At 40.7% G+C, this 16,846-nt stretch overlaps 1 protein-coding gene across 1 annotated transcript in view; it reads right to left on the bottom strand.

Annotated features, from left to right (window-relative positions):
• The window catches only part of LOC100982423 (14-3-3 protein epsilon-like), a 29,440-nt gene extending 12,909 nt beyond the window's left edge, over positions 1–16,531 (bottom strand). Inside the window, exon 1 of the mRNA XM_034942020.4 lies at positions 16,430–16,531. Coding sequence (XP_034797911.2) covers positions 16,430–16,477 — 48 coding nt within the window. The 5' untranslated portion in view covers positions 16,478–16,531. The remainder of the gene's footprint in view (positions 1–16,429) is intronic.
• Between the last annotated feature and the right edge of the window lie 315 nt (positions 16,532–16,846).

The raw sequence follows: 16,846 nt of genomic DNA, 5'->3' as shown, positions 1-16,846 counted from the left end.
AGATATGCTTAAGGAAAAAAAGATATGCTTATACATCTTACTACAATTAAGTACAGTCTAGCAAGATAAAGATAGTAAGCCCTACAACAACCACTAAGAAAATAACCCAAGAAAAATCGTTTTAAAAATCATAAAGAAGGCCAGGCCAGTGAGCCAAACACCTGTACTTCCCAGCACTTTGGGAGACTGAAGCAGGAGGATAGCTTGAGCCCAGGAGTTTGACACCAGCCTGGGCAACATAGCCCGTCACTACAAACAAGAAAAAACTTAGGCATGATGGCATGTTGTTGCGGGAATTCAGGGACCCCGAACGGAGGGACCGGCTGAAGCCATGGCAGAAGAACATAAATTGTGAAGATTTCATGGACATTTATTAGTTCCCCAAATTAATACTTTTATAATTTCTTACGCCTGCCTTTACTGCAATCTCTGAACATAAATTGTGAAGATTTAATGGACATTTATCGCTTCCCCAATCAATACTCTTGTGATTTCCTATGCCTGTCTTTACTTTAATCTCTTAATCCTGTCATCTTCGTAAACTGAGGATGAATGTCGCCTCAGGACCCTGTGATGGTTGTGTTAACTGCACAAATTGTTGGTAGAGCATGTGTGTTTGAACTGTATGAAATCTGGGCACCTTGAAAAAAGAACAGGATAACAGCAATGTTCAGGGAACAAAGGAGATAACCTTAAAGTCTGGTGGCCTGTGGGCCGGGCGGAAGAGAGCCATATTTCTCTTCTTTCAAAAGCAAATAGGAGAAATATTGCTGAATTCTTTTTCTCAGCAAGGAGCATCCCTGAGAAAGAGAATGCATTCCTAAGGGGGGGGTCTCTAAAATGGCCGCTTTGGGAACGTTTGTCTTTTATTGTTGTCGATAAGGGATGAAATAAGCCCCGGTCTCCCGCAGCACTCCCAGGCTTATTAGGACAAGGAAATTCCCGCCTTATAAATTTTGGTCAGACTGGTTGTCTGCTCTCAAACCCTGTCTCCTGATAAGATGTTATCAATGACAATGTGTGCCCGAAACTTCATTAGCAATTTTAATTTCACCCCGGTCCTGTGATCTCGCCCTGCCTCCATTTGCCTTGTGATATTGTATTACCTTGTGAAGCATGTGATGTCTGTGACCCACACTTTATTCGTACACTCCCTCCCCTTTTGAAAGTCACTCATAACAACTTGCTGGTTTTGCAGCTTAGGGGGCATCACGGAACCTGCCGACATGTGATGTCTCCCCTGGACACCCAGCTTTAAAATTTCTCTCTTTTGTACTGTTTCCCTTTATTTCTCAGACCGGCTGACATTTAGGGAAAATAGAAAAGAACTCATGTGAAATATCATGGGCTGAATTTCCCCCGACAATGTGGCAGTAGTCCCTGCTGCTTGTGAGGCTGAGCAGGGAGGATCACTTGAACCTGGGAGGTTGATGTTGCAGTGACCATGACACTGCCACTGCACTCCAGACAGGGTGGCAGAGCAAGACCCTATCTCAAAAATAAAATAAAAGGGCAGCGGCAGCAAGACACAACTCCCAGTCAGCCACACCATCATGAGACTAAACAACCAATGCTTGCTTGACCAGTGAACCATGTAGCCAGATGATTTTTTTCCCAACTGTAGGCTAATGTAAGTGTTCTGAGCATGTTTAATGTAGGCTAGGCTAAGCCAAGGTGTTAGATAAATAAGGTATATTTCTTTCTTTTCTTTTTTTAAACAGATGGGGTCTCACTATATTGCCTAGGCTGCAGTGAAGTGGCTGTTCACAGGTGCAATAATCACACACTAAAGCCTCAAAATCCTGGGCTCAAATAATCCTCTTGCCTTATCAGAATGTAAGCTGCTCATAACTCAAGAAGCATCTGTACTTAAGATTAAAAAGGTAGAAAAACAAAACAAAACAGGAACTAAGTAGTCATAAGAAAAAAAAAAAGGGCAGGCTGCCAACCCAGGACCAAGGGGTAAGGCCATGCCAGTGGGCCTAGAGAACAGAATATCAAGCCACAGAGAACTATTTTCAAGTCTCAGAACTGAATGGAATTAGTCCTGCAGACTTACAAACCTGCTTTAAGCCCCTTTTTTCCTTCCAATTTATCTCTTTTGGAATGGGAATGCTTCTCTGCCTGTCCCACCATTGCATCTCAGAAACAGATAACTTGTTTTCTATGTATCACAGGTTTAGAAATAGAAGGTTTTTTTTTTTCTCTTTTTTTTAAGACAGAGTCTCGCTCTTGCCACCCAGGCTGGAGTGCAATGGCGCAATCTCAGCTCACTGCAACCTCTGCCTCCCAGGTTCAAGCAGCTCTCCTGCCTCAGCCTCCCGAGTAGCTGGGACTACACGCATGTGCCACCACACCCGGCTACTTTTTGTATTTTTAGTAGAGACAGGGTTTTACTGTGTTAGCCAGGCTGGTCTTCAACTCCTGACCTCAGGTAAGCTGCCTGCCTCAGCCTCCTAAAGTGCTGAGATTACAGGTGTGAGCCACCATGCCCAGCAGAGATAGAAATTTTGCTTCAGGATTAACCAACGTCTTAACCCATCGCCAATTCAGATGATTCAGAAGTTGAGATTTGGGACTTTCTGAGTTTACTCTATTCAGGTAAGATGTGAGACTTACTTATAGAGTTTACATCAAAATAGATTAACACTTTTGGGGGATACTGGGATACAGCACATCTATTTTGTATGTGGAAAGAACATAAATTCTGGGGGGACCAGAAGGCAGACTGCTATGGGTTGAATTGTGGTCCCCAAGAAATGTATGTGAAGTCCTTAACCCCCAGTATCTTAGAGAGTAACTTCATTTGGAAAAAGGATCATTGCAAATGTAATTAGGATGAGGTCACATGATGGAGTAGGGCAGGCCCCTAATCCAATATGACTGATCTCCTAATAAGAAGATGGCCATATGGAGAGAGAGACAAAGGAAGAATGGAATGTGAAGACAGAAGCAGAGATTAGGGTGATTAAAAAAAAAAAACGTGTCAATCATTGACACCCATCACCGGAAGCTAGGAGGCATGGAAGAGATTTCCCTTAAGAGTTCTCAGAAGGATCCAACCCAGCTGATATCTTGACTTCAGACTTGTAGCCTCCTTAATTGTGAGAAGAAATTTCTGCTGCTTTAAGCCACCCAGTTTGTGATATTTTGTTACAGCAGCCCTAGGAAACTACTACAGGGGGTGTATGAAAAATTGGCTATGAGCTGTTCATGTTTTAGAATCGGTTGATGAATGTACGCAGGGTGTTTGTTATATTATTGTTTACTGTTTTATATATTTGACAATTTCAGAAATAAATTCTTTTTTTTTTTTTTTGAGATGGAGTCTCGCTTTGTGGCCCAGGCTGGAGTGCAGTGGTGTGATCTCGGCTCACTGCAAGCTCCGCCTCCTGGGTTCACACCATTCTCCTGCCTCAGCCTCCCAAGTAGCTGGGACTATAGGCACCCACCACTATGCCTGGCTAATTTTTTTGTATTTTTAGTAGAGACAGAGTTTCACCGTGTTAGCCAGGATGGTCTCGATCTCCTGACCTTGTGATCCGCCCATCTTGGCCTCTCAAAGTGCTGGGATTACAGGCGTGAGCCACTGCGCCCGGCTGAGAAATAAATTCTTAATAAACAAAACAATGTCATAATAAATAGAGTAAGTATTAAAGCTTTAAAAAGCAGAAGCAAACAAATTAGAAAACAGTTGAATAAAATTGGAAATAGGCCCCAAAGCTGTTCTTTATATCAGGTATAAAAGACATCAATCAATGCCAGCACAGCGGCTCGCACCTGTAATCCCAGCACTTTCAGAGGCCAAGGTGGGCAAATCACCTGTCAGGAATTCGAGACCAGCCTGGCCAACATGGTGAAACCCCGCCTCTACTAAAAATACAAAAAAAAAAATTAGCTGAGTATGGTGGTAGACACCTATAATCCTAGCTACTCGGGAGGCTGAGACAGGAGAGTGGCTTGAACTCGCGGGGAGGAGGTTGCAGTGAGCCAAGATTGCACCACTGCACTCCAGCCTGGGCAACAGAGTGAGACTCCATCTCAAAACAAAAGAAAAAAATTTTTTGGTTAAGAGTTTAGATAAAGGAAAAAACTCCATTTAAATGTTTGTGTGAAGAAAACCATAATGGATTACATGGCACAACAACAGTTTCAAAAAATTAAAACCAATTTGTAAACATTAATCATCACGGTTACTTATATGCCCTTAAAAATGATCTATATGCTCCTAGTGTCACATAAGACACGTTAATCTAGGAGTCTACTTCACTCAGACTTTTTGCAACTAACATGCATTCTTTGTTTCTTCATCACTGTGGGGAAGAGGTGGTACATACAAAAGGTTCTTGACATAACCCTATAAAAAGATGATCACGTGGTGTATTATCTGGGAATTTAAATGGTCACAATTCCAGGATACGTCAATGCTATCAACTTTAAAAAAAAATAAATTTGACCTATAATGGGGGGGCCAGCCGGGGGTAGGGGAGAAAGAGGCAAACTGTGTATCCTGGAACTTTGTAACTGGAAAAAAATTACCAGCAGCAGCAGCCTGATCAAAACTGCAACTTCTTGCCCACCTGGACAACCCAGCTCTCTTTTCTAGAAATTAGCTTCTATGCTCAATTTCTAATAATGGAATGGTGCCTAGGTACTCATGTTTGTCTAGGTGAAAACAGCTTCTAAATCCAGGTGCTTACATCAGAATTGCTCTCCCGGAAATTTAGGACTGAGACATTGAGTCAGTTACCCTAGGGTAACCTGTAGAATCAGAGATTTCTCAAATTTGACCTGTCTTATTTTGATACCATGTTTCCCAGCAATGTAACCTCCCCTTAAGTATCAGTTTTTGTAAAATCTCCTAATCAATTTCTTATCAGATTATATGATATAAATACCTATCATCTAGAGTACTCCAGAAGCCAAATGAACATTAAAAAAAAAATACTGAGATAGGGCCAGGCATAGTGGCTGAGTGTAATCCCAGCATTTTGGGAGGCTGAGTTGGAAGGATAACTTGAGGCCAGGAGTTCATGACCAGCCTGGGTTATATAGCAAGACGCTGTCTCTCTACCAATTCTATCAATATTAAAAAAAAAAAACTGGGTGTGGTGGTGGCACCTGTACTCCTAGCTACTTGGGAGCCTGAGGTGGGAGGACGGATTGATTGAGGCCAGGAGTTTGAGGCTATCGTGAACCATAATTGTCCACTGCAGTCCACCCTGGGGTGACGGACTAATAAGACTCTGTCTCTAAATAAATAAATATTACAAAAAGAAAAGCACTGAGATAGGTAATGTTGGTAAGTGAGATTATAGATTTTAATCTCATGAACAACTTTAAGTTAGCTACTATACACTCCCATTTCCAAAAGTTTAGATTGGAATGTTTGCTGCCTTTGGTAGCTAAGAGAAAAGAAATAACAATGAGGGATATTATAGTGCCATTCTTCCACAGTCCTTATCAAATAAATAGGCCTTTGAGTCTTGGAATTGTTGAGAGTAAGAAAGCAAATAATATATAAAGTTGACAAGCACAAAAGACACAAAGAGGCCAGGCATGGTGGCTCAAGCTTGTAATTCCAACACTTTGGGAGGTCAGGGCAGGGGGGTTGTCTGAATCCAGGAGTTCAAGACCAGCCTAGGCAACATAGTGAGATCCCATCTCTACAAAAAATAAAAACAAAAGTAGCCAGACATGAATGGTGCATGCCTGTAGTCCCAGCTACTCAGGAGGCTGAGGTGGGAGGATCACTTGAGGCTGGGAGGTCGAAGCTACAGTGAGCTGTAATTGCACCACTGCACTCCAGCCTGAGGAACAGTAAGACCATGTTGGAAAAAAAGAAGAGGGGAGGGGAAGGGGAGGAGAGACCACAAGAAACAAATATAATGAATAATAGTTTACTACTCCTGAGAAAAAGAGAATACCAAACGTGAGAGAATGTGTAACTAGGGTTGGGGAGAGCGGGCTGGAGAGAGAGAGCACACAAAGACAACAGAGAGAAGTCAAATAGGAAATTTCAAAATGAGAATCAGCTGATGTATAAAAAAAGAGCAAAATAATTTTTTTACCGATAGAACTGCAAGATTTAGCTTTCCAAATTGATTCCATTCTCCAGAAAAGAAAAATTAATTTAAGCACTCATCTAAATAACTAGTATAAAGTGCAAGCAAAAATAAACATTTATTAGGTATAGACAAATGCAAATATATTCAATGCTTTCGTACAAATGTGAATATCTGGGGGCCTTATTACCATCTTGTTAATATATGCCAGTGAACAATTTGTAGACACAAGACTTGTTTTACAAGCAGGGTAATATGTTCCATGAACGTAAGCCAGGAATTTAAAACTTAGTGTCTATCTCTTCATTCTAAGAAATGTTTCAATTAACTCACTGTGTGTGTGTGTGTGTGTGTGTGTATGTTTTCTATCTCATGTGGTGGTGATGAGCCTGGTACTTATATTCTTGAAATGGAAATCCCATTCTGATATTTCTTCCTCCGTCTTCTCTGTCACATTAAACTGATCACCAGGCTCTTACCTATTACATACACCAGCTGAAGCTCTTACATATTACCGAATGTCTCTGTCCCGTTGTTCCTACTACTTCAGATCCTCATTCCAGTGTCTGGGACACTGTCAGAGTCTAAATAGATTCTAAGTCTCTTGTCTCGTCTATCTTCCATCTCCCAATCCTCCTTCCCCCGATCCATTAGAATGACAGACCTAAGCATATCCTTTCTGAACATAAAAACCCTTCAATAACTTTAGGGATAAACTTTAGGCTCCTTAACATGATGCATGAGGTGCCTGAACATCTGACCCTTGACAGTCCCTCTCAGCATTCTAGCACATTCAGGGTCCTAACAATACCACCCTTCTCCCCGCCACCAACCCAAATCCCTCCCCCTGCTCACCACTCTCCTTGTTATTTTCCACTTCAAAGCTTTTGCTCCTTCAATCTGTAAAATTAACAGCCACTCATGTGCTCCTTCCTTTCTCCTCTCTTCACAGCCAGCACCTGGAGGTTTCTTACTCTTAGGAAAAACTGCGACCTTTTCTAAGATACCTCCTTCCCTCTTTCCTCGGTCCTGTTAAAGGTTAGGTGGACATTCACTGTACCTCGAAAATCCTTGCACATATTATTTTTTAACAATCACCGATTGATGCACGTCTATCCACCATACAGACCTGGTACATATAAGAGGACATGCCAGAAATGAGGACGAGATCAATGGGCAGATAGATGAAATGTTTAGCTTCCCTATTTACCTGAAACCTCATTTTTGGGAGTCCTAAAACCCATAAAGAATATTTAGTGCTTTCAAAAATATCTTTTACTTGGCCAGGTGCAGTGGCTTACACCTGTAAACCCAGCATTTTGGGAGACTAAGGCCACTGGATCACTTGAGGTCAGGAGTTCGAGCCCAGCCTGGCCAACATAGCAAAACCCCATCTCTACTAAAAATACAAAAGTTAGCCGGGCATGGTGGTCCCGCCTATAATCCCAGCTACTCAGGAGGCTGAGGCATGACAAGAATCACTTAAACCTGGGAGGCAGAGAGGGTGCACTGGGCCAAGATCACACCACTGCACTCCAACCTGAGTGATGGAGTGAGAATCTGCCTTAAAAAAATAAAAAATTAGCTGGGTGTGGTAGTGGATGCCTGTAATCCCAGCTACTTGGGGGCTGAGGCAGGAGAATCGCTTGAACCTGGGAGGCGGAGGTTGCAGTAAGCCAAGATCTCAGCACCGCACTCCAGCCTGGGTGACAGAACGAGACTCCATCTCAAAAAAAAAAAAAAAGTCCTGGCCAGGCGCGGTGGCTCACGTCTGTAATCCAGACACTTTGGGAGGCCAATGTGGGTGGATCACGAGGTCAGGAGATCGAGACCATCCTGGCCTGTAGTCCCAGCTACTTGGGAGGTTGAGGCAGGAGAATCGCTTGAACCTGGGGAGGTGGAGATTGCAGTGAGCCGAGATTGAGCCACTGCACTCCAGCATGGGCCACAGAGCGAGACTCCGTCTCAAAAAAAAAAAAAAAAATCTTTTACACAGACGCTAAATATACTGATAAAAACTTAATTGCTATCCACTACTATTACTTTTGGAAAAAAATAAGGGGGAGACAGGTAGGCAATTTCTAAGCCTTCCATTAGGTTTAATCTTACAATTAGATGACATCATGTTTTTTGATGTTTTTGTTTGTTTCTTTGGCCTATGATCATCCTTCCTATGCTTATAAACAATCTTTACTTCAGGGCTATCCAATAAAGAAGGACTATTAAAAAAGCATATATATATATATACATATATATATATACACACACACACATATACATATGATATACTCATCATCTGCTAACTACTCTCTATGCAAACTGTAGCTTTCTAAAATGAATGCTTCCTTGACTCTGAAGAATACAAGCTTCTACCCCAAAAAAGTTCACAAATCCCTTTGCTACCACAATCTTCACATTTCTGAAAACTTATTAAAAGGTAATTTTAACAAAACATGTCAGTGAAATGATGAGTTAACACGTTACAGAAGAAAATATTAGCAGTCAAAAATATAAAAATAGGATACAATGATTTAAATTGTACAAAAACTGGCCACTGGTCAGGGATGCTGGCTCACGACTGCACTTTGAGAAGCTGAGATAGGAGGATTCCTTGAGACCAAGAGTTAGAGACCACCCTGGGCAACACAGGGAGATCCTGTTTCTATAAAACATAAATAGACCAGGTGCACTGGCTCACACCTGTAATCCCAGAACTTTGGGAGGCAGCCAAGGCGGGCAGATCACTTGAGGCCAGGAGTTCAAGCCCAGCCTGATCAACGTGGCGAAAACCTGTCTCTACTAAAAATACAAAAAACTAGTCGGGAGTGGTGATGCATGCCTGTAATCCCAGCTACTTGGGAGGCCGAGGCATGAGAATTGCTTAAACCCAGGAGGTAGAAGTTGCAGTGAGCCAAGAGTGAAACACTGCACTACAGCTTGGGTGACAGAGCAAGACTCTGTCTCAAAAAAAAAAACCAACCAAACAAAGAAATAAATAAAAGGAAGTTAAGCTATGAGGACACAAAGGGATCAGAATGATACACAATGAACTTTGGGGACTTGGGGGAAAGGATGGGAATGGGGTGAGAGATAGAAGACTACACACTGGGCACAGTGTACACTGCTTGGGTGATGGGTACACCGAAATCTCAGCAATCACCACTAAAGAACTTAGTCATGTAACCAAACACCACCTGTTCCCCAAAAGCCTACTGAAATAAATAAAGAAATAAATATTTTTAAAACTGGCCATTATATATTTAACGACATGTAGAAAATCTAACAGGTCAATACAGTGAATTCTCTGCTATTTAGATATACAATAAAGATATTCTAGTAAATTTTTTCCCAGTACTCACAAAATTTCATTTTTTTCTAAATTCCACAATGTTCTAGCCACATAGGAGTATTTCTTATTCTCTGAACATGCCTACCTGCCACCTCTTCCCTTTGCACCTGCTACCCTAGGTTACATCACTTTCTCTGTCTGGAATTTTTAGTTGATCATTTTCTGCAAAGGTCAAATGCCTAATTATTCTGCAAAGCCCTAGAAGCTCTTTGTATGCCTTACTCAATTCCTGAGACAAAAATAATTTCTCATTATTTACCCATAATACTCCATTCAGCCTTATTATTATGTAATATGTATTTTAATTTTCATACATTTATTGACTTGTCTTCCAACTTGAGGAGGAAACCCCCCTATTTTATTTATCCTTGAATTCCTGGTATCTAACAGAATGCTTGATACAAAGTAGGTCCATAGTAAATGCCCAGTAAATAAATGTTCCCAAACTTATCCTTTATACCTACCATCCATTAAGGACTGATGTCTTCAAGCCCATTTTCTAATCATTCCTGTCATTTCAGAATTGCATGCCCCATTATTAGGCATAAAGAATTTATATGAACAAAACCTTATTAACTTTTTTTATTTTTTTTAAACAGGGTCTCACTCTGTTACCTAGGCTGGAGTACAGTCACACAATCATAGCTCACTGCAGCCTTGACCTCCCAGGCTCAAGAGATCTTCCCACCTCAGCCTCTCAAGTAGTTGGGAGGGACTACAGGCGAGCACCACCATGCCCGGCTAATTGTTTTTCTTTTTTGCAGAGGTGGGGTCTCAGAATGTTGCCCAGGCTGGTCTGGTACTCCTGGGCTCAAGCAATCCCCTCACTTCAACCTCCCAAAGTACTGAAATTATAGGTGTGAGCCACCACACCCGGTCCATTAACTTACTTTCTTTTTTGTTTTGTGTTTCTTTGCTTGCTGTTCTTTTTTGAGACAGGGTCTTGCTCTGTTGCCCAGGTGGGGGTGCAGGGCACAGTCACGGTTCACTGCAGCCCCAACCTCTGGGCTCAAGGGACCCTCCCACCGCAGCCTCTTGAGTAGTTGGGACTACAGACACGTGTGCCTCCCCACACCTGGCTAAATTTATTCTTTTTTGTAGAGACACGGTCTCGCTTGTTGTCCAGGCTGGACTCAAACTTCTGGGCTCAAGCGATACTCCTGCCTGGGCGTCCCAAAGTGCTAGGACTATAGGCATGAGCCACTGAGCCTATTCTAACACTAAGTAGAACAAAACAAATCATCAACAACAAAAATCCGACAAACATAAAGCAATCGCATATAAGAAAAGCTATAAAAAGGAAAGAAATAGAAAGAAGAAAAAAATAAACTTGATAAACAGATACACCATGCTTCTGGAAGGAAGGATTCAATACTGTAAAAATATATTCATCCCTAAAACAGTATTTCACTGTAACTCTAATATAGTCTAAATTGTGCTCTTATTAGTCCTAATGTTCATCTAGAAAACTAGATGACAATATTTGTCTTACCATATACTAAAATGTATATAAAGCTATAATAATTTAAAATAGTGTGGCACCAGGATAAAAACAGACACACCAATGGAACACATAAAAAGTCCAGAAACATACTCAAGTATTCAAGAATTTAGTAATGATTCAAACAATATTTCAAATCACAATGGAAAACATAGATTATTCAGCAATAGTGTTGAAAAAGTTGACTAACCAGGTGGGAGGGGAAAGTTGGGCACGTATCTTACCATATTCTAAAATTAATTCTAGGCTAATAAAATATTTATATCTAAATAATTCCTTCTTTGGTCTACCCTCGCTCCTTTTCTGCTTCAGCACTTTAGTCTTAAAGCCACGAGATGGGGCTAGGCATGGTGGCTCACGCCCGTAATCCTAGCATAGGCGTGGTGGCTCACGCCCGTAATCCTAGCATAGGCGTGGTGGCTCATGCCTGTAATCCTAGCATTTTGGGAGGCCAGAGCAGGCAGTTCACTTGAGCTCAGGAGTTCAAGACCAGCCTGGGCAACATGATGAAATCTCAACTCTACAGATAATACAGAAAACTTAGCTGGGTGGGATGGGTGCGCCTTGTAGTCCCATCTACTTAGAGGGCTAAAGTGGAAGGACTGCTTGAGCCCAAGAGGTCGAGGCTGTAGTGAGCCAAAACTGCACCACTGCACTCCAGCCTGGGTGACAAAATGAGACCCAAAAGCCATGAGGTGAGTTCAAGCATAGTAATTATCCATGAGGGGGTCATGGATATTGGAGTGGGCAGTCCAATACTAGTATAAGAGCCTGAGTAAGGCTGGCTTCCCTAAGGGGTTGGGGATAGGGGTGAGGACAATCTCAGAGCAAGGTGAAAAGATCAACAAAAGTGGAAGCAGTGAACTGAGGCTGAATATCAAATCCCAAGAGGGGTGAAAAGGACTGGCATGCAGGAAAGTAGCAGCAACCCTGAACTGGGTTAGAACACCATCTGCCTTAGGTGGAGCAGCAACAGAAGGTATGTCAAAACAGGAGAAATTGATCAAATAAGTAAACTATTAAAAATAGTGAGAGTCAGGTTTCTGTCTGAGAATCATAAATATGGGGGAAAAAATTAAAATGAACCCTGTTTTGTTGGGTAGGATTTGGCAAAGTTAATATGAGTATATGGAGTTCAATATATAGAGATGGATACAGTAATAGAGATGTGAGTGTGTATGTATATTCACATAATGAATCAAAAGTATTGTGACCTCACAGTTTGTTCTCTTTTTTTTGAGACAGCGTCTCATTCTGTCACCCAGGCTGGAGTGCAGTGGCACAATCTCGGTTCACTGCAACCTCCGACTCCCAGGTTCAAGCAATTCTCCTGTCTCAGCTTCCCGAGTAGCTGGGATTACAGGCGTCCACCACCATGCCTAGCTAATTTTTTTTTTTTTTGAGATGGAGTCTTGCTCTGTCGCCCAGGCTGAGGTGCAGTGGCACAATCTTGGCTCACAGCAACCTCCGCCTCCCGGGTTCAAGCAATTCTCCTGCCTCAGCCTCCTGAATAGCTGGGATTACAGGTGCCTGCTACCACACCTGACTAATTTTTGTATTTTTTAGTAAAGACGGGGTTTCGCCATCTTGGCCAGGCTGGTCTTGAACTCCTGACCTCATGATCCACCTGCCTCAGCCTCCCAATGTTCTGGGACTAGAGGCGTGAGCCACTGGGCCCAGCCCATTTTTTTTCTTTTTGCGACAGAATCTCACTCCATCATTCAGGCTGGAGTGAAGTGGTGTGATATTGGCTCACTGCACCCTCTCTGCCTCCAGGGCTCAAGTGATTCTCGTCATGCCTCAGCCTCCCAAGCAGCTGGGATTATAGGCGTGCCCCACCATGCCAGGCTAATTTTTGTATTTTTAGTAGAGACGGGGTTTCATTGGCCAGGCTGGTTTCGAACTCCGGACCTCAAGTCATCCCACTGGCCTCGGCCTCCCAAAGTGCTAGGATTACAGGTGTGGGCCATCGCGCCTGGCCCACAGTTTTCTACGTAGATATAAAAACAATATATGATGTGAATTTATAGAAATATGTATCTCTGTAGGAATACACACACACACACACACACACACACACAAATTTCCTAGCCATGCTGACTGAGAGTAGCAATAACCCACACCTAGCACCCGCTTTGGCTTCTAAATATTATTCTCACCTAAACGGAATCAAGGCTCCTCAGAGAAATGGTGATTTCAGAACTACAGCAGGAATAATACAAGATGAGCCTAGATTATACTGTTGTGTCAGAAGTAGAGAAATGCTTCTCTGAAATGATAGGTCAAAATACACAGAAGCCGGCTTAAAGAGGTCCCACCAGGCAAACCTGAGACAGTATGTACATCAAAATAAATGATATTAGTGGAATATGACCCATTAAAATAAAATAGCATAAGTCCATACTAATACAAATAATCAGGGAGTAAAGAAAGCTTCACCTTACAGTGGAACGTCAACTGATGAATGTGAAGGAAAAGGTGAAATTAGAAAATCACTACACTTGCCATCAATCCTAGTCATAAATTAGGTCCAGAAACATCAATGAATGCTAAAATTAGTGAGGAAAAGGCGCAAGGAACAAGATGTTTATATGCAAAGTACTTCCCCCACAAAATCCATACTGACTATAAAGAGAAAAAAGATTAACCTCACAGTGGAGAAACCTGATAGACACACCTTAACCAAGTGGTCAAGGAAAAACTGAAATCATGTACCACCTGATAGGATGCAAACAAAAAACACAGAATCACGTATGTGATACTCCTGCTAAAAACATAACTGCATTTAATCATGATGAAACATCAGGCAAATCCAAATAGGAGGTCATTCTACAAAATAACTGACCTGTAATATTCAGAAGTATCAAAGTTATGAAACTCAGGGAAAGACTGAGTTACTATTTGAGATTTAAAAAGACCAAAGAGGACTGGGCATGGTGGCTCAGACCTGTAATGCCAACAGTTTGGGAGGCTGAGGCAGACAGATCACTTGAGGCCAGGAGTTCGAGACCAGCCGGGCCAACATGGCAAGAGAGCCTGTCTTTACTAAAAGCACAAAAAAATCAGCTGGACGTGGTGGTGCACACCTGTAATCCCAGTTACTCAGGAGGCTGAGGCACGAGAATCATTAGAACCCAGGAGGCGGAGGCTGCAGTGAGCCAAGATTGCGCCAATGCACTCCAGCCTGGGTGACAGAGAGAGACTCTGTACAAAAATAAAAAGAAAAATAAATAAAAAGACCAAAGAGTCAAAATGCAGTTTGTGATCCTTTTGCTATAAAGAATATGTCTACAAAAACATGAATGGGTTCCAAAGATCAGACAGGAATAATGCATCGCTGTTAATTTCCTTATTTTGATGGTATATTGTATATGCCCAGGAGAATATCCTTCTTTATGGGAAATTCTGAAGTATTCAGAGGTGACAGCATATTATATTGGTACGTTACTCTCAAATGGTTTAGGGAAGGAAGAGTTCTTTTGTACTATTCCTGCAACCTGTTTGTAAGTTTTAATGCTTTTAAAATTAAAAAGAAAAACAAGGTTTTTAAAAATGAACTTCCAAAGCACTAAAAAAAAAGTGCATTAATATGAAGATTTTCTTTGCACAGCAAAGGCAGAAACAATAAAGAGCATTTGCGTAAATTACCTCAAAAATGTAAACTTCTGCATTAGAAAAAGTTAACCTGCTAGAATCCCAATAACAAAAACTATGAAGACATAATAAAATTAAACACCAAACGTTAAACTATGGGAAAAAACACACACAGCAAATATACAAGACAAAAGAATATGATCTCTAATATAAAACACTTTGTAAAAAAATTATAATATTAAAATAAACAAATATGGAAGGTCAATTAACATACATGAATAATCTTCCAAAAAAAACTTTAAAATAACCAACCTTACCAGTACTCAAAGAAACTCATTCAAACATTTTAATATTTTTTTTACTAGAAAGAATAGCAAAGATTTTTTTAAGGGTAACACAGTGTACCTAACATAATATAGGGTTATGAGCAATCTCACATACAGCTAATACAGTGTAAGTTCTAGAGGACAATTTCACACAATGTATTTCTTGAAGCTTCCAAAATGTTCACACACTTTTACAGAGATGCTAGCAGTGTATACTAAATGCCAGACACCAAACTAGGCCCTTCAACCACAAAGGGTTGCTTAATTAAATTTAGTTTGTTGAATCTCATGATATTCTGTATTACAGACTATCTATTAAAATACAGCAGAAACAATTTATTGACACACAAAAGATGCTGTGTAATTTTCAAAAGTAAACAAAAAATATAAGCAAAACAATTCAACTTTTTCATAAGTATATACTATAAGCAAAAATACACAGAAAAAACCCCGTCTCTACTAAAAAATAGAAAAATTAGTCGGGCATGATAGTGGGCACCTGTAATCCCAGCTACTCAGGAGGCTAAGACAGAAGAATTGCTTGAACCCGGGAGGCAGAGGTTGCTGTGAGCCGAGATCGTGCCCCACTGCATTCCAGCCTGGGTGACAGAGTGAGACTCTGTCTCAAAAAAAAAATAAATAAATAAAAAGTAAAATAAAATAAAATAAAATAAATATTAATTACAGAATAAAAAGGTTTTTTGCACAAAAACATTTAAAATCTTAATGCTGGCTGCAATTTCTTCCACGGTTGGAATGTGTACCTTCAATTAAGTGTAAAACTGTATTTAAAGGCACATTGGGTAATGGTGAAACCTAAAATGCAGAGGAGAATAAAACAATAACATACTAAATGAAGAAAAATATACAGGAAAAAAGCAAACATTAAGTTTTTTTTTTAAGGCCAACAATAAAAACCGTATCTTGGGGTACAAATAACTTGAGGGGGGGGACAAGTAACATTCTAATGTAGGACTGTTTTTCAAAAAAGAATATGATACATTGTAATGAATATTATGCAAAATAATAATTAATTCAAATTTAACAGACTCTTGATACCTGAAAGAGCAAAAGAGGTCAGTAATTCATAAAGGGCCAATCTGTAAGGATTAAAATATCCTGTAAATCGTAGAATACTACATACCTAGGTTACTATGAAAGGTAACACAGTTTTGCTTGCTTTGTACTCCTGTGACCTTAGTAACATATTAATAACATTTTAATAACTGTAGTTTGGTGTAGTAATTTTTTTCCCACATCTCCCTGAATTTGATGGAGACCTACAATTTTTTTTTTTTTTTTTTTTTTGAGACAGAGTCTCGCTCTGTTGCCCAGGCTGGAGTGCAGTGGTGCGCTCTCGACTCACTGCAAGCTCTGCCTCCTAGGTTCACGCCATTCTCCTGCCTCAGCCTCCCGAATAGCTGGGACTACAGGCGCCCGCCACCACGCCCAGCTAATTTTTGTATTTTTAGTAGAGACGGGGTTTCACTGTATTAGCCAGGTTGGGGAGAACTATAATTTTAAAAACACAAAGACTTCCTTTCTATTTCCCAGCAGTGATATTCAAACAGTAATAAAATAATATCCACTGTACCTTATTACAATGATCATGTGGAACAGACTGTAAAACAATTGGTTCCATTGTGGAATCATTGGCAAATTGTACCTCCGGAATATACAGAGCACACACCTCATGGGCCCAACCTAAAAATAAATAAATAAATGTCATCTTTTCAGTTTTATCAAAAGCAAATTAACATCATTAATTTCCTTAACAGATCCCTACGATGTCTATTGAAACAAATGCACAACAAGGACATTAACAAATTCTCATTGCTGTCTTACTTCCATTGCTTGAGAATACTCAAACCAGTACTAAAAAAAGCATTCTTAATCATTTCCCCAGTTATGATGTACAGGAACATAAACAAAGGGAAACATTTATAAATTCAGATGTTGGCACTAACACTTCTTATACAGGCAGACTAAATATTCAGATCAACACTACTAA

This window comes from Pan paniscus, chromosome 19, assembly GCF_029289425.2.
Source record: "Pan paniscus chromosome 19, NHGRI_mPanPan1-v2.0_pri, whole genome shotgun sequence".
Taxonomy (NCBI): Eukaryota; Metazoa; Chordata; class Mammalia; order Primates; family Hominidae; genus Pan; species Pan paniscus.
The sequence above is the reverse complement of the archived record's forward strand: the minus strand, read 5'-3'. Positions and strand labels throughout refer to the sequence as shown.